The sequence below is a fragment of the Thermobia domestica genome, chromosome 5 (genome assembly GCF_964235325.1).
Source record: "Thermobia domestica chromosome 5, izTheDome1.hap1.1, whole genome shotgun sequence".
Lineage (NCBI taxonomy): Eukaryota > Metazoa > Arthropoda > Insecta > Zygentoma > Lepismatidae > Thermobia > Thermobia domestica.
In genome coordinates, this window is record NC_137458.1 from 307,597,848 (window position 1) to 307,620,775 (window position 22,928).

Genomic DNA, 22,928 nt, shown 5'->3' on the forward strand with positions numbered 1-22,928 from the left:
TGTGATAGCTTATTTTTAATCATATCCATAATAGCCACTTTCTCATTATAAAATTTATTTTCATCTTTCTCTCTTCCGTCTATAACAATCAATCTATCTATTAACTTTTGAACATAATCTCTGCAAACATATGCTTCAAAGAGTTTTGTGTCTTTACCAGATTTAGGTGATTTCTTTTTCGTCTCGTCACAAGATTTTTTAATATACATAAAATATTTAAATACGAAACATGATTACCTTTTTTATTTATTTTTGTCTTGATACATAGGATTGGTAAGTAATATATGTTTATAGTTCTCTTTATCTTCCTAAATTCATTGCGATCTTCAATTCATCACTATTATCATGTTGCATTTTGGATGTTAATAACATTAAACAAACTTTAGATCTAAATGACTGATGATCAACAAATATATTATTACCTTCTGTTCGTGCTTCTTTATCTCCAATTTTATAATAGCGGATTTTCCTCGAAGCTCTTTTATACCAAATATATGATGACGTATGTATTTTGGTCGATGTAAGTAATTAGCATTTTTTTTAGAAACAACAATTGTAGATTCTAAATTTTCTATCTTTTGAGATATTCGAGATGTAATTAATACTTCTGAAAATGTTTTTTCGTTTTCGGATCCTCTCTAAATAACGTTCGCCCAAACGACCTTTCTCATTGTGTTTCATGGTAATATGAATTCTTAACAACTGGGACAAGTTTTCATTAGAGTTTTGATTTATTTTCTTACTTCTTTAATCTCATTTCCTAAACTGTGAATAACATCAGTTGCTGCTTCTTCGTTTCTTGTATCTGTCATATTCTTACTTTTTCCTTTCTTTTCTATTTTTAATACCTTCAATCAGTTCTATCTAATACATTATTATTACTCTCAATTTCTTTATTATTTATTGGTTATAAAGAAAATCTTTGAACGTTAGACGCTGACGTTAGGGTGTTTGAACGTTGAGATGGGTTGTTGTTGGGATGTTTGAACGGTAATGTTGGTTTTAATTGAGTGTCTTCATAAATGGTTATAAATATCTTAATCTTATTCTTGTACATTACATTATTAATCTTTTCGTCATATCAATAACTATTAAGCCATAATCACCTTTCCGGTACTCAGACATATCTTTTTAGATTTATCACAAGACATACCTTCTCCTACTAACTCATTGCAAACATGTTTAAGATTAGTATCATCTTGACAAAATTTACGTAGAAAAGTAATATTTCCCTTACTAATTGTTCTTTTGTTCGGAGTATGTTCGTGCAGGATAAGAAAAACAATTTAAATCCTTGATTTGCTCCTGTGAAACAATCTCTAATGTTGTTCTGATGTTATTTTTAAAAGTCATCAACCACAGCTCTAGAAAAATATTTCCATTCATCAATTTTAATAGAGTCATTACTCGATAAATGTGTTGGTATCCCATTCTTAAATTTTAATTTTTCTTCTTTAAATGGTTGTTGTACATGTTGATATTTCGGCTGACTCATGCTTTTAGAATATGTGAAAAAGTAACTATTAGCTAATCTTCCTGGCTGCATTAAAAAGTTATATAAGTGAAAAGTTTTACCACCCCCAGATGATGCTGTAATAAGACATCGTATACCATCAGCTAACAACACCCCATTTCTCTTTTTAACTGATTTTTCTTTAATCGTTTCTTCAACATTCCAACTAACTATTTTCTCAAGCTTACTCATTTGTTGTAGATGAAATGTTTTAACTGTTTCTTTAAATTTAGTGACAAAATTTTTCACATGTATATCTCCATTTATCATTATAATCATTTCTGATTTTTCTTTAAATGTTTTAATACAATGAACAATTTTTTTATGTTGATATTTTTCTTTCTAATGTTTAATTTAGATGATAGACCAGTAATTACCTTACTTTCAGCGATGAATACAATAATATTTTTTGTTGCAGATAATATTTATAAAATGATTAATATACAATATGCATATTTAGTAAAACGTAACTTTCTTTTCTTCTTTAAGCTGTATTCTAATTTTCAAATGATATCTTCTATTAGTTTTTAGTATTCTTATCTTCCATTAATCTTTATATTCTTTATTATTTTTTTCATGAAATAATATTGGAAAAATTTAACTCATTCATTTATTATATAATAAATAGCTAAGTTGTTTGAGGTTACTAGTGACACTTCTCAATTCAACAGGTAATTACCTTATGAATTGTATAACAATTTAAGTATAGGACTTATTTCATTTTACAGTACTTATTTATTTGCAAATGTTAGACAAAACAAGGATTATGTCTGGAGATAAACGTGTGCTTATACTAAATGGAGAAATAGCTTAAAGAACGCTAAGAATTATTTAAATTTTCGATTTATAAACATAAGATTAGCAGATAATATAAGAAATAGAGTCAAATTGAAACACGTGATATAATTTTGTTATTGAAAAGTTCAATAGAGTTCTTGGATTTAATTATGTACCAGTGGTAAAGACTGAAACAAATGTTGGAAATATATTACTAAAGTTCTGTTCTTTTAAGAAATTATTTTTCAAAGAATTATTGATTATGGTATAATTATTAAAGATAGTGGTTATACTCACAAAGAGAGACGACTTACAGCAACATTTAAAACATGCAGAATTTAAGCATAGTGTTATATGTATGATGTTGTTTATCCTTTATTATTTTCTGTAACAAGGTATAAGATTGATGAATTTGAAGTTCAAGTAGCAGATAAAAGAAAAAGCTAGATCTTTTTGGTGGAGCAACTGAATGCTAAACCTTTAAAAACAAAGTTTTTTTCCTAAATAAATAAGAAGAATGTGTTCAATTAAAAGCTGCGCGTTTAGTATTTCTCAAAATGATTTTATGAAAAAGATTATAAATTCTCCACAAAAACATTGATCTATTTTTTGCAGCAGTTCGAGCTTTAGGAACACCAGGTATTACGAAAGTAGTAGATAAAGAGAAAAAGAATAAAGAAAAATTAGAAGAGCAAAAAGACATAACTTATCAATGGAAACAAAGAAAGGTGGAGATAGAAAGTTTTATCAAGAATATTTAACTAAATTCGACATACAAAGGTCGGTGAAAAAATTAAATATAAACAATACTAAGGTGTGTAAATTTAGATAAATTAAAATTTGGTAACACATTGGATACATTGAAAAAATAAGAAAGTTAAATATGTGTTTGGTTCTTAGGAAGGAGTAACACCTAAACCACTAATACATTATATTGGAAATCAAAATATATTTTTTAAAGATAATCGCATAGAAGACTTTAATTCTGTTATTATGTTATGTGCTAATGTTTTGCAATTAGCTAATGGATATTCTTTTAGCGATGTAATGTATTTACAAAAAATGAATGAAAATGTATTTAGTTTCCTTTATGGATAATTCCATAAACATTTTCGTAATCAAGCAAAATGTAGGCAATGTGACTAAAAATGTATAAGGAAAATGCTAATGATAAATTTCAATATGAAATGTATTGTCTATTTGTTGAAAGATACAAAATTTTAAAGATATAAGTAATCTAGGAAAAATTGATGAGATAGTCGATATATTCCTTGGCATGTATATGCAGATAAATATATATATATATATATATATATATATATATATTTCAAAAATAACTAGAGATTTTATAAGGCAGTACAATATTTGTTACCACTCTAACTGTATAGATGGAATAGTAAGAGCTTGAGGCATAAAAAAACCTTGGTAAAAACTATAAAATAAATTTTCGCCACAATTCTGTCGTGTATAAGCTTTACAAAATAGACTTATATCAAAAGATATTGAATTTAAAAATATACTAAAATATCAAATATCAGTGCAGGATGTCTCAAAAGCACTAAAGAAACAAAATACTCGAAATTTTGTAGTGATGCTTTTTTAATACGTCTTCACTTTACATATCAGAAGCCATTCACATTATTTAGAGAGATACGGTGATAAACGAATTTGAGAAATTATATATCATTTTCTGTAAAATTTATTTTTGTATACGATGACCATATGACTTATTTTTTGTATTGGCTATAAAAAGACGTGGTATAGATGTCGGTAATGGTATTAAAAATTCCAAAATAATTACATTATAATAAAAATGTTATCCGAGAATACCATAGGAATTAGCATTTTCTATATTATGCAATTATATCTTTGCTAATACTATATATAGGAAACATGATTTTGAAAATATTAACATTAGTGAAAAGCTGCTGGATTATTAAAGAATTTAGACGGTGTTTATATTTGATGAATATAGTAAAGATACTTCAAATAACTGTTAGAAAGCGAAGCAATTTAGTGAAAAGGAATTGGAACTATTAAATAATTTTGATCATGTTAGCATGAAGCAACTTAAATCAACAGAAGATAGTATTAAAACTCAATTTGAAAGCGATAAAAAGTTCCAAGATGTATTAGAATATTACGAGACACATGTGTAAAGAAAAATGGTATTGATACTAAGGTGCTCGTTACAAAAGAGTATTCTGAAATCGTGAAGAGAGAGAGTTTCAAATTAATTATGCAGAAACAAACTACAAGTTTTATTATATCGATTGAGAACTAGAAATGTTGAAGACCCAATTTTCAGAATAAGTAATCTTTATAATACTTTGAAACTTCCTTATAATTGAAAAATAGTGCATATAGAAAAATAAAGAATATGTAGATACATTCTAGATATAGGTTCTTAAACAACACTATAGTTTAAAATTTTCCTATTAGCGTTAACATATGACAATGTTGTTTCAAGCAGATACATTTAAGCTATTTAACAAAGAAAATTATTGTATGTTATTATATATGTAACAAGAAAATCCTAATTGTTTTCTATATAATAAATAGTAATGGTGATTTATTGTGTTAAGTATAAGACATCAACTGATAAGGGTAAAGATACAATTAGAATTGAACACAAAATAAAAGATGTATAAACAAGGTGTGTGAGATATTTGTGGAGTTAAGAAAACTCAATTCGTAAAAAAGAAAGATTGGTTAGAATAAAACAAAGGTGTTAGCAAAGACATTATATAAGAAATTCACAAACCTGCAAGAGAAAACTACGATATTAAATGTTGTGAAAAAGGTTTTGACGATTTATAGCTAGCTGATCTTGTGGAAATGGATAGTGGTGTTGTAAAATGTAATTGTAAATTAAATACACGTAATAAGTATTTAGTAATTATAATTGATGTACTTTCTAAATATACGGTTGCTATTCTTGTTGCTGATAAGAGTCGAAGGAGTGTTATAAAAACATTTGAATCAGCATTAAAAGTATGAAAACCTAATAATTTGCAAACTGATCAGGGTAAAGAATTTTATAACAAAGACTAATGATTTGATGAAGAAATATAATATCGATCATTACTTGCAGTGGTAATGAAGCCTTCATTGTAGTACATTGTAACAGAACTCTTAAAAAAATCTGTAACAGAACTCTTTAAAAAAAAATCATGTGGAAAGTGTTTACTATTCAACGAAATCAAAAATAAGTGGATTTACTACAAGATTTTGTTAATGAGTATAATAATAAGAAAAATTGGTATAAAGGTCGTAGAAGTTAATAAGAAAGATTAGCAGTTAATATTGGAAAATTTGTTTAAGAAACGATATAAGCATGTTAATACTAAAATTGGGAGTTCGTTTGTATATCAAAAGGTTTGTTTGATAAATGATATGCATCAAATTGATCAAAAGAAATATTTTTATTAAAGAGGTCACTTCATCTAATCCTTACCAATAGAGCGGAAGGAATCAATCATCGACACATCTGATTGTAATAATTATAAGGCATTTCTCTTGCCAATATCCTATAAAATTCTCTCAACATTTTATTAGCAAAATTGACCCCGTGCGCAGATGAAATTATTGGAGGTTATTAGTGTGGATTTAGATGCATTCGATCAATTATCGACCAAATATTTACCATTCGACAAATCTAAGAATTGGGAATACAATACCCCGGTACATTAATTATTTATTAGCTTAGAAAGGCTTACGAATTGGTTTGGAGAGAAACGTACAATATTCTCATAGAATTCAGAATACTCAAATATATTTATATTATTTAATATATGTGTAAATGAAATCCAAATAATGTCCGTGTAGGAAAACTGTTATCCACGAGCTTTCACGTCGAGAATGACCTCAAACAATGAGATGCGTTATCGACATTTTTATTCAACTTTGACCTGGAATACGCTATAAGGAAAATCAAAGGTAGCAACTAGGTCATAATGTTGAATGATATTTACAAGCTTGTGGTGTATACTGATGTAAATTTAATATTGGATCACAGCAGAACAATAGAAAAAAATGCAGAGATTTTATTAAATGCTTGCGGGAACGTGTGTTTAAAAGTAAATGCTGAGAAAACTAAATGCTTGTGTTCCGTCTCCGTATGTAGTGACGGCAAAAAACTGAAGGTAACGTAGAAAAATATAAATAAATCGTTGCCCAATAAATTGAAAATTTTTCCAGGGCCACCTTTGAGAAACTGAAACTTGAATGAATAAATCGTTTAATTGTGTTATGAAATACATTAATAGTAAAACTAAGGATGTGGCTCTAAGATAGCTGTTAAAGTAAATATAAATGAAAACACAAAATGCAATTTAAGATGATGGCGCAGAATTTAGGTTGGTAAAATAAATATCTATGGTCTGTAGGAATGTAATGATTTATTGTTTAAGGTTTGCTCAATGTGTCAGTTGATTACATTACCTTAACATATTGTGCTAACTACAGAGCTATCGTCAATCAAAGTTGCTCCGTGAAAAATCTTATCCATATTCTTCCGAGAAATCCGGTCTTCGTGATTTTGTTCACATGCTGTTAAACAAAAGCCCACCGCTTTTACTTCTCGATAAAAAGTGTTATACTTTGAATACTAAGGAATATCCATAATCAACTTGTCGTGACGTGAATTGAAAGTTCTAGAAGGTTGAGGACATACCTCCAGGGTTGAGCACCTGATCCATTACCCTCAATCGATCTCACTAAAGGTGACATCCTGCAACCTGAACTTACTAATACAGCCTGATTAAATTACTTAACACGAGCTTCATAAAGTATGCGGATGTAGACCAGATCATTCTGTAGAAAGAATAAACAAGCATGTTTGTCAATATCAAAATATTGACTCGACAAAGTAACACACCAAAGTATATCTGACAGGACAAGATGTGTATTGTGTACAAGTAACAAGTAACGGCAAATGTTACGATAAAGAATATGATGTAGAGATGTGAAAGTGAAAACCTTTTAATGAATCTAGATTAATGATCCATTTTTTTTATTTTATTTTATTTTTTTTAATACAAACTCTCCAAAGAAGCTTGAAGCTATATGAGTTCAATTCTTCTTAGAAAAAAATGAAATTTTGCAATTGATAACCACTGGAATCGAAAGAAGCTATTACGGGACCATATCTCCCGATATGAAGCACATGGAAGTTCGTTGGGATATTAAAATTTAGAGTACGGAAAAATTATGGATGAGTTAAAATATCAAGTAATAGATTTGGTAAAATGGTTACTTTCAAGTATCTAGAGTCAATATTAAGAAACGAAAACCATAATCACCAAAAAATTAAACGTCGACGAACAGCAGGGAATTCGTGCTATTCATTACAAATTTCCTTGCCTTGTCGAATTATGTCGAGGAATGTAAATTTGAACATATATAAAGCGATAATCATGCCAGTTGTGTTTGGTCGCGAAACATGGTCGCTTACTCTGAGGGAAGAACATACACTGAAAGAAATTGAGAACAAGACTGAAACGAATATCCGGACCAAGGAGAACGGGAATGGTAAATGGCGAAAACTTCATAATGGGGAACAACAAAATTTGTATGTTTTACCGAACATTGTTAGGTCATTCAGTCTTGGAGGATCCGGTTTGTAACTCATGTAGACAGGATGGGAGGAGAATCGCTTTCAAAGTTTGAAATCGAAGACATATCGGAAAGCGACCATTATCAACACCTAGCCGCAGATTCCAGAACAATACTAAGATCTAGCCGAAATAGGAGTACAAGGTGGAAAACTGAATTTAGTTAGTTACGGATAGGATTCAGTGGAGAGTTTTTGTGAAAGTAGAATGGAACCTTCGGGTTCCACAGACCATTTAGTTAGCTAATTCCATTTAACCTAAATAACAAGAATATTTAAAGGAAATTTTATGAACAAGAATTAATGTAAATATAATGATGAATAGTTTGTAGAATATTTTACGAAACAAAAGTGATAAAGTTTATGTTAAATGGGTTGATATTTCGCATAATAGCTGAATAGATAATGAAAATGTTGTAGTAGCAAGTTCATTCGTTTAGCTTTTTATGGATATTAACCACAAAACGTCTAAGATAAAATATCAAATAAAAAAATCAATATAATAAATATGAGTACTATGGATAGTTCTTATAAAGAATATTTTCTGCAAACGGGGTATTATGTTTAATCGAGTGATTTTTAATTTATTAAAGAAAAGAATAATGATACTTTCACCTTAGTAAGTTGTGTAAAAGTGATAAGCAGGTTTCCAAACACAATACAGAATTTTGATTTCTCCGAATAGAAACACATTAGATTAGTTCAAACTTTAATTTTGTATGTAAAGCAGAAACGTGAAATACCAGTTTTTTCTGTGTGTTGCAAACTAACGACGTTACAGCATAGTAAAAATGATAATTTTGATAGCCACTAACAGCAATAAGATAAGAGAACCGAACGGGAAATGCATGTCCTCATTATCTTAGTTGCAGTTTCTGCGACCGCATCAAATATTTCTTAAAAGTAAATGAAAAATGGCAAACGATTGAAAGCTCGCCGTTACTCAAAGGGCTATATTTCAGAAGGATACTTAGATATGTATCTCATTTATCCACGTTGATATATAACAATAGTCGTAAAGATTAAAATATATAATAAAATTGAAATATCAAAGCATTGAGGCGGTATGAAAAAAAATAGGAAAATTTGGTGTATTGCTCGAAATGACGCCTTTTGTGTAAAATTTTAAAAGTTGTTATATACCCTTCTTTGTTGTCATAGCAGTAACAGGTTTGGAAGCTGTAATTGCAAAAACTCTCCCAATTATTGAATCTTCTGGCACAAAATTTAACGATGTAATACATAAACAATTTCAGCGTCATCGTCCCACGATTTTCATCTAATTAGGTGTTCATTCCATAGTCAAACAATTGAATTTATTTATAGTCTTGTGCTAAGTCTGATATCGCTTATATAAACATATATATAATTTGAGGTAGTAAAACAAATAATATTCTCTTGTTTGGAGAATGGACAAAGTTTAATATTCTGTGATAACTCTCGCTTACATATTTCTACAGAACTTTATGTAATAGGATATTATCAGAAACAAATTTGTCTTGACCTATAACGTAAGACTAACTGAAAACGCCTCACATTTTAGATAAATATTTTTGTTCTTGTATTCTATATGCTTGTATTTCCATTTCTTATATTTACAATATCAATAACGTAGTTTTGCATTTCCTAATTTATTGAATTTCTTACAGGGGCCATAAGCATTCTCTTCCCGCAAAACCGAGTATGATTACTTGACGATAGGAAACTACTTCTCATTCAGATGAGAATTGTCACATTTGGAATCAGTTTGAGGAGGAATTTACTCGATCACGTTCGGCCATACACATGTTAAAACATAAAAGTCCAATACCTTACACGTGTGAAGAACGTGGAATAAGGTTCAATCCAATTTCTGATTTAGAAACACACATGTCAATACATACATTTGGAAATCCTTATACATGTCAAGACTGTGGAAGGGCATTTGGAAGAAGATGCAATTTGGAAAGACACATGTTAATTCATGCTGGTGAAATGCCTCATACGTGCCAAGAGTGTGGAAAGAGATTTAGAGAAAAATCATCCTTGACTAAACACATGTTGATACATTCATGTGAAAAACCATAAACGTGTCAGGAATGTGGAAAGGGATTTACACAAAAGTCAAATATGACAAAACATATGTTTGTACATACAGGTGAAAAACCACATAGATGCTACCAGTGTGGAAAAAGATTTAGTCAAAATTCACATTTAACCACACACATGTTACTACATACAGGAGCTAAACCTTACAAGTGCCAAGAGTGTGCAAAGGAATTTACAAGAAAATCAAATTTGACAGCTCACATGTCAATACATTCAAGTGAAAAAACTCACACGTGCCAAGAATGTGGTAAAGGATTTAGAGGAAGACAAAATTTAGCAACACACAATTTAATTCATACAGGGGAGAAACCTCACACGTTTCAAGAGTGTGGAAAAGGCTTTAGAGGAAGATCAAATTTTGCATCACACATGTTAATACATACGTCTGAAAAACCTTATAGATGCGTGGAATGTGCAAAAGGATTTACAAGAAGATCACGTTTGGAGAAACACATGTTAGAACATACATTTGTCGAACCTTATAGGTGCCAATAAGAAGCTCATGCCAGTCACCAATTCCCATGAATGTTGTAGAAAATATGGCACAAGACAGAACTGTCAAACAGGTAAGAACCTTGAAATCTACAGAAAACGTAAAATATATTAATTGAGAAATCATACATACCAAAACATATGTTTTGAACATAGAACTTAAAAACCAAACACGTTCAAGAAATAACGAATGAAATCAATGTACACTCATGTCCAAAATGATTGTCGCATATCTATAACTGTCTTCTTGTAAGAATATAATTTGATAATGATTTTGCAGGGTACTTATAATACTGATACTATGTGTATAATCGGGAAATGTATATTTGTGGTAAATTTCATAGGAAAAGAATTATAAATACGAAAATTAGAATGAGTAAAACAAAATGTTGTTAAATGGACAAGAAAGTTTTATTTTCATTTTATTGTTCTTATTTACTGCTCTTTTGACATGAAATTTGCCACATACATGTCTTTGCCGATTATACACATACTAACATTATAAGAAATAGCAGGCGAATTCGTTATCAAATTATATTCCTACAACAAAATATTTATAGACATACGACAATAATTTTGGACATGAGTGTACAACAAGAAAACTTCTGTCACTCAACATTAATAATCTGACCTTAAAGAAAAACGCTCAATTCGTTGGTAAAAAGCCAAACAATTTATCACGGCACGGTTTTCTTGCGCAGGCCGCCACAAATTATACGAAATGTGCATGTTAACATTTTGGTCTAATGTAGGATAAAATGATTATTATAATAATATTAGATTTAGTTCAATAACCTTTTAAAATGCTTTATTTGTCGCTTATGCTTCTAGACATCAGGAGCATCTCCGCAAATAAGTAGCAATAATCAGCAAGCAGGTTTTCAGCATACATGCACTCTAAATCCCGTAATCTTAGGAAAGTGTTGCGTCTTATGAAAACTGCGCACCAAGTCTATGGCAATAACTTCATAATTTTCAGTGAGCTTAGCTTCGAAGATGTTCTCCTTTATGACTGATTTAATCTTTGGACCAAGAAATATTCCTTCTTTTATGTTTGTCTCATTTAGAGAATTTCCCCTTAATGTGCTTTAAAGCAAAACCTCTATCCATTCATTTAACAAGAATGTTTACAAATCCAAGCTTGAAACGTAACGGTAGCAAAATACACCTTGACGGTTCACAATTGGTTTACGGGATGTTTTCTGTCCCACGAATGAAATCTTTGTTTGCTGTCAGTAGTTACAGTCGTAGTGGTTTGTGTTATCACGTCTATGCCACTCACATAGAAAACAAAGACACTTAGTGCTTCTTGTTGCATTCTTGTGAGAATATCAATAACTTTCAAGCCAACACACACGTGTACCTTTTAAATCTTTTTATTCAGTAGAGTCCAATTTTGTACTCAATTGTCTCTTCTGTATGATTCTCATATGCTACAACAGAACATGGGTGGGCATTTCTAAAACGCTGAAGCACTGCCTTCGGACTTTCTGTCAATCTCCCAAGAAAAACGCGACACTCGGTTATATGTTCCGAAGTCTGAAATAAAGCAACTGTAACTGCAATAAACAATGCTTCCATTTTCCACTAAAAGTCGTCAAATTGTCTTTGTTGTCTTCTAATTACACTTACTATATCATCTCGAAGTAAAAGAATCAAGCCTTGAAGCGTGGAGCCCAACAAACCCGTTTTATTTTAAGAAGGTTTATGTGTCGTGCAAGTTCCTCAAGCCCATCTTATTACTTTACTTGGATGCAGATGGGTGAAAGTCTACATAATCCCTGTTCCTTGGAACGTCTGTGGTATCTTGTTCTTAATCAATCGTGTAATGTTTTGAAGCTTTATGTATTGGAAGATCTTTATTGTAGGGAGTTAGTCGAATAGCTTACTTTTAATTAGAGTACTTTATTTGATGTTTGACTTATAAAAAAAAAGAAGGAAAAAAAACCTTTACATGTGTCTAGCAAAACTAGTATTCAGTTATATGATTCCTATTTGTTTGCACCAAATCAGAGTAACAGCAAGTTTCATACAACAACTATTTCCTTGCAACCAGTTTCTCAAATTCCTGGAGCAATTACTGCAACATATGTATGGAGTCCAAGACTTGTCGTGGTCTCAAACCTACAGGCAAAGCACAACTCAAGCGTTTTTAACTAAAAGTGCAACGCTGCTGCTTTGAGCTTCGAACGTAATTCCACTGCACAGATAACAAAATACGGTTTACTTTAATAAACGAGACATTGTATTTCGCTGGCCGTAACTAAAGGCTTATTCATCACTTTCCTGAAACACAGATGTCAACACTCCACACACTACCACAAAAAGACACAACGCGGCATATCAGACAACACCTGAAGAAATAACACTAGTTTAACTAATAATGCAATCGAACCAAAAATTACTAAAATGCTGCAACATATTGCAGAAGTGTTAGGTAACCAAATCTGAACTCGCTTGTCACTAGGTGCTAATGAACTACTACCTGAAATAAATGTAAACATTGAAAAGATATATGCAAATATTTGTTCCATATTATAACACAGGAAAACACTTATTCTCTAGCAGAAAGCTGGGCCAGAAACGATCATAATCCTCTTGAAACAGCATATTACTTCTCTTAAGAAAAAATATGTGCTGGATGAAGTTTAAATGAGCGTATATTGCAAGGTATTTTAACATATGCAACATTTCTGTCCTTTCCGCTGCTCTAGTGTTTAGCAGAAGCACCTTCGGTGGACGGGGTCTCCAGTTCGATTACCAGTAGAACTTTGAACGACACTATGTCTCAGATAGAACCTCAAACAGTACGCCCGTATCTCATATATCCTTGTTGCTCTAAACGTACGCTGAATTTCAATAACCAAAGTAATCGTTGATCATATTGCATAACCACCCTTAAAAATACAGTAATTCACAGAACAAAATTTCAAACTTTTCAATTTTGCACAAAATAGGTATCTCATACATATAATCACAGATTTGATTTTCTAATGCAAAAATACATAAAAATCTGTTTCCATGTAAAGGACTGATTTCGTGTTGCAGTGTGTCTGAAGATGTACGTTAGTGAAATACATGTTAATACACAGCTGCAAAATAAGTTTTTTGAAGGGGGTACAGAAGATTAACGTTGCGAACAAACATATTACTACATATGAATGAAATATCTAAGATGTATTAAATGTTTATAAAGCGACTTAATCAACGTTCACATTTGGTAACAGACATTAATACATAGTGTCACAAACCTCACATTCCATGAGTATGGAGATTTAGTCAATGTTCAATTTCAGGGAAACATTTTTAAATCCATACAGGCCAAAGATGGAAAAGTGCCAAGTGTGAAAAAGAGTTTAGTCGAATTTCATATTTCCCGAAGACAGAGATTGTAAGACATAGGGAATGTTTATTGAAAAATCATATGCCTCGCATTGATCATTTTTGGCAGCACAAATATTAGTATTTTTTATCCCAAAGCGAAGCGATATGCCTCGAAAACTTTAATATATGTTGAAAAGCAAAAAAAAAAAAAAAAAAAAAAGTTCAGCGATGTTTTATCCTGCACTGACACTGTTATAACACTAAGCACAAAAGTATTTTTATTTCGAAACTAATCTTATTCTTTTTTACAGCTTATTTTTCTTAAAATAATATGTATAACATTTTAAAACATATAAGAACTGAAACAATGTGATAAGTACATAAATCTTATTTTATTTTCTCATTAAAAGTAACAAGTTTGATCGTGGAGTAAGTGGCAAAAACCCGAGAAAGGCTGATCCGTGTCATACCTTTCTTGTTACTTCAGGGAAATTAACAGTAGATTCTGCTTCCGTGGATGTTCCCTATTTGTGATCTGGAGGACAAGCTCTGGCATAAACAGGCTCAGTTTACCTCGTCTCTGTTCATATGTCTACAATATTTCTCCGTAACTACGTACTGTATCTGAAAAAAAAATAGTTTGTAAATAGCACATTTCTAAGAAATAAACATCGGTATATATGAAAGCTTTTTGGCGAACAAGAAGCTCGTATCTGAACTAAATCTCTGAGCAACTACTAGCCGGATGTGAATGAAATTCAATGGGTAAGAAGTCCATTGTCTAAACATTGAAAACAATTATTTTTAATGGTCAAGCCAAGGTCAGGCTTTGTTCGAAATCATGGTGTGTAGTGTAGTTTTGTAAGTCGGGAACTTCTGACTTTAATTCATTGGCTATTATTTATAACACTCATGCACAACAAACTATGTATAATCAAAAAAAAAAAAAACTCAGAAGCTCTGTATTTAAATTATATACAATATCCTTCATTATTCCGATTTCTTTCTCTGTGATATATGTAGTTAAATTTACTAGCTGTGTTTGCAAGTAGAAAGCAGAAAGGAAGAAAAAGGATTCTTAAATATACAATACTAGCTCGTGCTTACCAGAATTGTTAATGGGCACAAGTTTGACAAGTATGGTTCTTTATCTTAGTTGGGACTACACTTTTAATTGGTGTTGAGATTGTACCATGTACCAATTGGGGAGTTACCTGGATTAAGAGATATCGAATTAAGGTCGAACAGCCAGATATACTGGCGCCTTAGAGGCGATGGACTAACCACGCATCTCCCAGTTGAAGAATCGCGTGTTTCCTATCAGATCTCCATGAACTGCGAGAGAGCGTTTAATATTTTCCCCTATCCGTTAGCAAATTTTATCATTTCTTCCTACTGAATAGACAAGGTGTAGAAGGCGATTGCCTCTGAATATCAGAAATATGCTTTTATTAATTTTTTTTATTAATATACTAACAAAACACGTGAAACTTATGTCACTCGACAATCTTACTCGCACTGGCAAAACCTGAAATCATCCAACTGTTCTGTACCAAAATGGCCACTTATTTGATTTGGCTATTTGGATATTAAGGAATAAATTGATATCGTGCGTAGAAATTTCCCAAATAGGCGTTTTAATATTATATTTGACATTTTTATCATTGCAAGTCATGCTGCTTATAAACGCGCAAGGACAATCAGGTTCTATATAGCCGTGGCACAGCACTCAATCCAATTTCAACGACAATTTGATCATTCCAATTTAAGGTATGGCCTTGGGCCCAGAACATATGGAATTCAACGTACTATATGTCGTCAGCTTTTGGCTTCAAACGACGTAGGTCTGACTTTGCAGACCATATGTGTAAAGGTTTCTATAATGCCTTGCTATTTTTTGTAGGATAACTCAAAATTTTCAGTCTGAATCCAGTAGCCAGATCAGAGAGTATCATCGTCATTTTAAATCATAGAGTTCTAATTCACCCAAAAGATTTTGCTTAAACTAAAATATCAAGTTACCTTTAGCGACTGGCAATGAAAAGTTCAAATTTGCAAGCAATTCAGTACACAAATATTTGTTTGGGGATTAAATTCACTACGCATCAAACTCGTATTTCCAATAGTCACTTTTCGAACAATGTATATAGGGGAGTTTGTATTGTACTAGTTTTATTTTTGTATATTCATATGAGGAATTTGTGACAAATTGAGCCGAAGGAACTAGCGGAGTGATCTCGGGCGTTCAGCTTCTGATCATGAGGCGCAATCCACTAAGTGTTCGAATTCCCCTGAAGAGCAGGGTCGGAATTTTAACTGTCCTCAGTATTTCTGTGTTCCTGTCCCTGTAGTGTTTGGAATATGTCGAAAGGACATGACGTGCCAGTGGCGAACAATACTCCGGTTGGGGCGATTTGTTTTAAAAAGTTGTGACAGCAGGAAACTCCCGTTGCAACTACCTGAGTTCAAATCTCGTCGTGGCAATTATTAATTTTTCTGAATGGGAAGATAATGTTTATGTAATTGGTATTGTAATTTTGTTATTCCTCTATTATTATTATTTTTATTAGTATTAGTATTACCACAAAAGGAAAGAAAAAGTAACATAGTCGAAGGTATTCATAGGAACAGAAAAGATATACAGTGTGACAGATGTTTAATAGGTTTACACTTAAACGCAATAATATTACTACGTTTATCGATTTACAGATAGAATTATCATCTTATGACGACAAGAAATAGAATATAAGTATTTGTTAGCTGATAACAGTAATACATTTTGTTCCGCCCTTCTTCTAGGTAGAAAGATGAAGTGACATCTTAAATAGGATCATTCCCATGACTAGGGTTGTAAGTTCGATTACTCTTTGCAATTTGTGCATCTAGGAACAATTCCCTGGAACACATTTTTGGCCCACGCTACAGCAGTAAGGACCTTTTTAGCCTTTTATATTCATCAGTTCTTCTCCAAACACGTAACTTGCCTGACAGTTACGAATGAAGGTTGATAGGGATGAAATTTTGTGTTGTTGGCATTTCACCTGTGAACGAAGTCGTCTCAACTCTTAGACCCAGAGAAATTGAATAGTTTTCATGTTACAACAAATTAGAAGAATTGGTATTGCAAATTATGAAAATTTCCTGAATTACTCCATCCGGACTCGAACTTGCGTCCCCAGCATTATGAAACTAACGCTTAGGCCACTACTCTAAGACATCACTGTTCTGGGAGAAGGAAAAATTGAGCTGCAGTGAAATCAAGAATTACACTCTTTTACGATTCCAGTGTAGTAATGCCGAGACTTTTTGATTTCAATCATAATAAAATAGTAAAGTATTATGCACAAAGAGTAGTCCAGAGCAGTCAACTTTAAATTGACAACTCATACGTACGGAGGCGCTGGCGTACGCTCTCGTCTCGGGTCCTGATTTTTCACGGCACAGCATTGGACAGATACTGGTGTTTCAGGGCACTGGATTATTTTTTTAAAGTTAACTAATTTAACGAACCTTCCTCAGTAACTTGTTTCCTATTTTTACGCGTTTTACTCACTTTTACAGTTTTCCCACTAACTCTTTAAGAAAAGAGACCAAAACACAGAAACATGGAGGGCAGTAAACATCACAAACACTATTCGCGCGTTCTTCCCTTGCCTGAAGTAAAACAATAAAATATGATGAACATGCAATTTTTGGTCTTCCATCTTCTATGTGGTGTCAAATCCAGAGTTGGAGTGGATCAAATGGATCGATTTTTCTGAGTAGGTCCTGAATCAACAGCATATAACCCATTGCGACCCACCACTCACTATAACACTGATTCACCGACCCATTCTGCTCTGCATTGTAGACTGCATCTTCTGAACAGCATATTTTTTCACCCTCGACCCTAGCCATAGAAACTAAAAACACGTTTCTGATTGGTTGCAACTTGCGATTGTGCAAACCTGGTGTATGTACTGTGTATTATAGTAGTAATAAAAAATGTCACTTTGTTGGAATTGAAGAAGCAGTTGAGGTTAGATTTATATAATGGCAGTCAAGGTGGAAGAAAACGAGCCCTGCGGGGCCTCTAACGCGCTCCTCTTCCTCCTACTACTTATACTGTGGATTCGTATAGCAAAACTGCACACGTAACGTAATCCCTTTTGAGTATTATTTTAATTTTATTTTACTGAAAAAATGTTTTGAAAATTTTAAACTATAATTTAAAAAAAGAGAGAGAATTAGACTAACAGATGCTACTGCATAAGTGACATTGCTGTAAAATTCCACCGAAATGACGACGCCTTACTTGCGAAACTCAGTTTTAAGAAGCAGAGGGAAACGCCTCAAGAAGTTCATATACCACTGCCCCGTGAGACCCTGTGAGACTCGTATTAATCTTTTCACCATCAAAAATGTTAATGAGCAAACTTGTTGCAATACTCATAGACCACTAAGCTAGTTGCTAGTTGAGTAAATTAATTATTCCTCGTCCTCACGGAAGTTATAATCTTTAACTCGAGTTTGTGATTGTTTCTCAAACTGGGATTCGAGATCTCACTTAAAACAACAGTAAAGACTAAAACTGGCTCACCTAAGTAATGTGAAATACATGAACCCCTTACGCTATTATCACTCCGTTCTCGTCAATAACGGAATGGGAGACCCCCTCTTTCCTTTGTGCGGCTCAATTAGACAGTAAGTAAACTAGTATTTTCCCCCTTCATTTCTTTCATGGGACATGCAGGCCCACATGGAAAAAAAATCCGACTAACTTAATTGGAGCCATGTCCTTTATTGCCATGAGCGTTGAACGAAAACGAAATGTTTTCCTCCAACACACCCATTCCACCGATAGAAAAATACCGTTAATCATCATGGCTAGATGACCGAGAAATCGTGTTCTTCCTCTTCTTCTCTTCCCAAGTTGAAGTCCGAAGGGGAGTGCAATAATCAGATCCTCACTAAATGGTGAGTGGTCAGCTCCTCCAGAATTCACTTTCGGTATTAATATAGAAATTGATGCACTTCTTTCCTACACACTTCTTAAAAGAACTAATATAACTCAAATTTCATGAATAAGGTGTGGACAGCACACTCTCTGAAATCAAACCAAGAGAATTTAACCAAAAGCAAAAAAGTTTTTAGTCACTTCTCATAGTATGTCTCACTGTCCAAAAAAAGTAAAATTGGCATCCGTAAAACAATGTGTGGTTAACGAATGACAAAAACTTAATTAAACTCGCTCTTTATAAATGTTATGTTTCAACATAATGAACTTCGTTAACACCCCTCATTAATGTGTGGTACACACTTCTTGTTTTTGAACAATATTTAAGTCGTAAACGCGGAAACATTAGAGCCTCGTTTACACATAATACTTACACGTACTTGTCAAAAATCGAAAAGCATGGACCTGGCGTGATACTATTCACACTGATGATTTTCAACTGAACCAAACTTTTTGTACGAAGTATACTTCTTCCCTAATGACCCCATAAATTGTCACATAGAAACAAAGCAATCAGACAAAATATTGGTGATTATAGGAACAGCCATTAAATAATTAATCTAGCGAGTAAAATAGTCACCATCCCACGGATTTTTCATCTCTCCTGTACTCATTTTTGATGTCATATTTAAGACCAATGACAGTACATATGTTACAAGTTACTTGTTTCAGGAGACCATTCCATTGAGCTGTGCAGATGACTGCCAAGTGCCCCAAAAGTGCCAGGACTCGAGATGACCCGTTGACCCTAGAGACAGAGCCCAAAAAGCTGAGATTATACGTCTGTTCCAGTACAGCAGAGCAGAATGTCTTTTCACTGTCTGCCCTAGTTAAAAGCCTGTCTGGTGCATACCAAAGGCCTAACCGCAGAAGCAAATATTCATCGACACAGACTGAAAATTCTATCCTCTATTCATTACAACATGTCGTTCCAGTGCGCAAAAACATTTCTCACACTTGTGCGAGCCAGGAAGGTTACCAAACTTTTGCTGAATCCGTGGTAATGAACTTGCATGAAGTTTAACATTTCCATACTCCAAAAGCTATATTTCCCTATCCAGGTCAAAAAGATTCAAAACTCTTATTTTTCGATACAAAAAGGGACAGCAACGCTATACTCAAAAAAATAATACCCGGTGACTCTATTCACTGTATGTCTCCTGTTATGAACCTGACAAAAGAAATAATACAAGAGTAATAAGTAGCAGTGTCAACTCACCCCTGTGAAAACTGGACAAGATAGTGACATTCCTAGTAACCGCTCCGTGGAAGTGGGCATTATTGTTCTCTTCAATCATATCATCTATTAAAAACAGTTACCCAAGGATTATTTCTTTTCACCAGTGTTTTGCAACTTCACAATTATACCAATAACTAGAGGAACTGATATTCAGGAACTTTCAACATAAACTTCCGGTGTTCCAGTTTGTTCGACAAGATATTTCGGTTATATTTACTTCTACGAACTATCAAATCCAGGAGAGAAACCCATCAGTGCTGGACCCAAAACGTTTGGCAGTCAACGTGGAACTATCGGTCTGCATCTTGTACAGCCTCGTTGCTAAAGTAAAGGACAGTGAACTAAAACCGAATTTAAGTAAATATGTTCCACACGATTCGTCAATAATGCGATTAAGCGAATTATATATGTGTTCTTGCTCTTCGATCATCTTGTTATCTAACGGTATTGTTTTATTTCATTTATACCCGTAAAGTAACGTTGCAATATAAGGCTAACGTTATAAACATATCATAATGCATCTGTTTTTCCGTTAACATCTCGACGAGCCTCATATTATGTTTGTCAGGGATTGAACCTGGAACCTGCCATATATGTCTCACTAACCACTATATCACTATGTATAGAAATCAGTGATAGTAACTAATGCCTGTAGATATATCATCTTCCTCTTCAAATATAGTTTTCTGAGAGGTAAAAGACGTAAATTTTATATTGTAATGTATATTGGAATTTTTAATGTGGCAATGTTATATAAAAAATAAGTGTTTTAAAAAGGCTATTTTGTCAACTTGTTGTTAGTAGTTCGTCGATGAAGCGGAAACTCTGCATCCTGTTTGTAATCGCATTAACTTGTATGCTAGAACAGTACTTGTGTGCAGTAATTTGTGTATGATAGAACATTTGTGATTATGTGTAAGAAACTTCAAAATGTGCATTTTCAAATGATGTATCAATCACTACTTTGTATGTAATACTTTGTGAAATACATTCATACAAAACCCGATAAATCATATATATATATAGTGTCCCATGAAGAAGTGCCAATATTTTGGGAAATGGTAGTATGAGTGATTCTAAACAAAAAAGTTCATATGAACATAGGTCATAATCAAAACGGTTTGATAAAGCTACATGTTGGAAACTAATTATCTTTATATTGCGTATTGCTCACCCTGTACTTACTCTACAAAGGTGATACACAGCGGATTTCAAAGGTGATAGAATGACTTTTCCAACGTTATGCAATATTTGCCAGTGGTATCTTTGGAAGAGAAGTTATTGAAAAAGAGAAAGATGGCGGAAAGGTGTGGTTCGTGTGAGGATGTTATCCAGAAAAATGAATATTTTCTACGGTGCAGTGCGAGTTGTGGAGGAAAATTCCACATTGAATGTAGAAACATTACAATTTCTAAATTTAGAAACATGAACAGTGCGACGAAACGAAGGTGGAAGTGTGGAAATTGTAGGCTTAATATCGAAGACATACAAAAGGGGAAGTCAGTGACAAGAACGTCGACTGAGGTCAACAACCAGAGAGGGATGGAGGAAGCGAAGCAGCCCCAAGCCACGACCATTGCAAGAAATGGCCGTGCCCAAGCATCAACTCAACCACCAAGTGAAAGGGAGCTAAAAGCGGGGGAGCAAGAGGGGAAAAAACTTGAAGACATCATAAATGATCCTATAGACAACCTTGGTGATAGTTGTCCCGTATCTGAACTTCTGTCAGCTGTGCGGGCATTAAAAGAAAGTGAAGTGTTTATGAGCCAGAAGTATGATAAAATATACGAAAAACTTTTGGCATTAGAAAATCTAAACTCTGAAATTGCTAAGGAAAATACAAAATTAAAATCTGAAATTGTGAACTTACAATCAGAGTTAGACAAGGCAGAACAATACAACCGACGGGAAAACCTGGAAATAAAAAATGTCCCTTTTAATAAAGGTGCAAATGCCGAAGCAGTTGTAACGGCAATTGCATTTGCTATCGGGGTTGAAGTAGACATTGAATACGACACTCATGCAGTGCATTGGGTACCAGTTCCTTCCAAACCCACACACAAAAATATAGTAGTGCGATTCGTCAACAGGCGGAAGCGAGACCAGTTCATGAGGGCAGTAAAAAACAAAAACAAAACTAATGAAAAACTCACGACTCGTTCCATTGGTTTTCAGAATACTGTGCCAATTTATGTGAATGACCATTTGACACCAGCAAGGAAAAGACTACTGGGTATGGCTATGGCAAAAAAGAAAAAGCAAGGTGGCAATTTGTGTGGACTGATTCAAATGGAACGATCTATGCGCGAAAATCTCCGCAAGACAGAGCAATTATAATTGAAAAATGCAGTGATGTGGAAAAAATATCCTAAGTGCATCTTTCGTGTTTGTATTTAGCTTCAGCCACATGTGTTTAGTATCAGAAAGTGTATTAGTAAACTTGTAGAAGTAGTGTAGTTGCTAATTGTTGTAATGCTAGTAGTATTAACAGTAGGAAAATAGTAGTATCGTAGTAGTAGAAATATTGTATAGAATAACTATAATCCTTGTATGATAGACTGTGACATTGAAGATCCAATATTTGACCACGTTCATCCGTTTTTAACCTGTAAGAGTGTAGAACCAAATGAGGTCGACACCCACATAACGATCAACTTTCACTATTACATCTAAATATACAAAACTTAAATAGTAAATACAATGAATTTCAAACATTCTTAAGTCAAATAAAAACTGAGTTCAGTGTCATTGCTTTAAGTGAAACTCATCTTAAACATGAAGAAGAAACAAATTATGTAACTTTGCCTAATTATAATTATGTAAACAAATTAAGAAACTATAATTGCAACAACATCCGAAAAGGACATGGAGGAGTAGGCCTGTA

At 33.0% G+C, this 22,928-nt stretch overlaps 1 protein-coding gene across 1 annotated transcript in view; it reads left to right on the forward strand.

Moving 5' to 3' along the window:
* LOC145686773 (uncharacterized) overlaps positions 1–9,613 on the forward strand; it is a 453,410-nt gene extending 443,797 nt beyond the window's left edge. Inside the window, exon 2 of the mRNA XM_081760429.1 lies at positions 9,554–9,613. Coding sequence (XP_081616555.1) covers positions 9,554–9,599 — 46 coding nt within the window. The 3' untranslated portion in view covers positions 9,600–9,613. The remainder of the gene's footprint in view (positions 1–9,553) is intronic.
* The last annotated feature ends 13,315 nt before the right edge of the window (positions 9,614–22,928 follow it).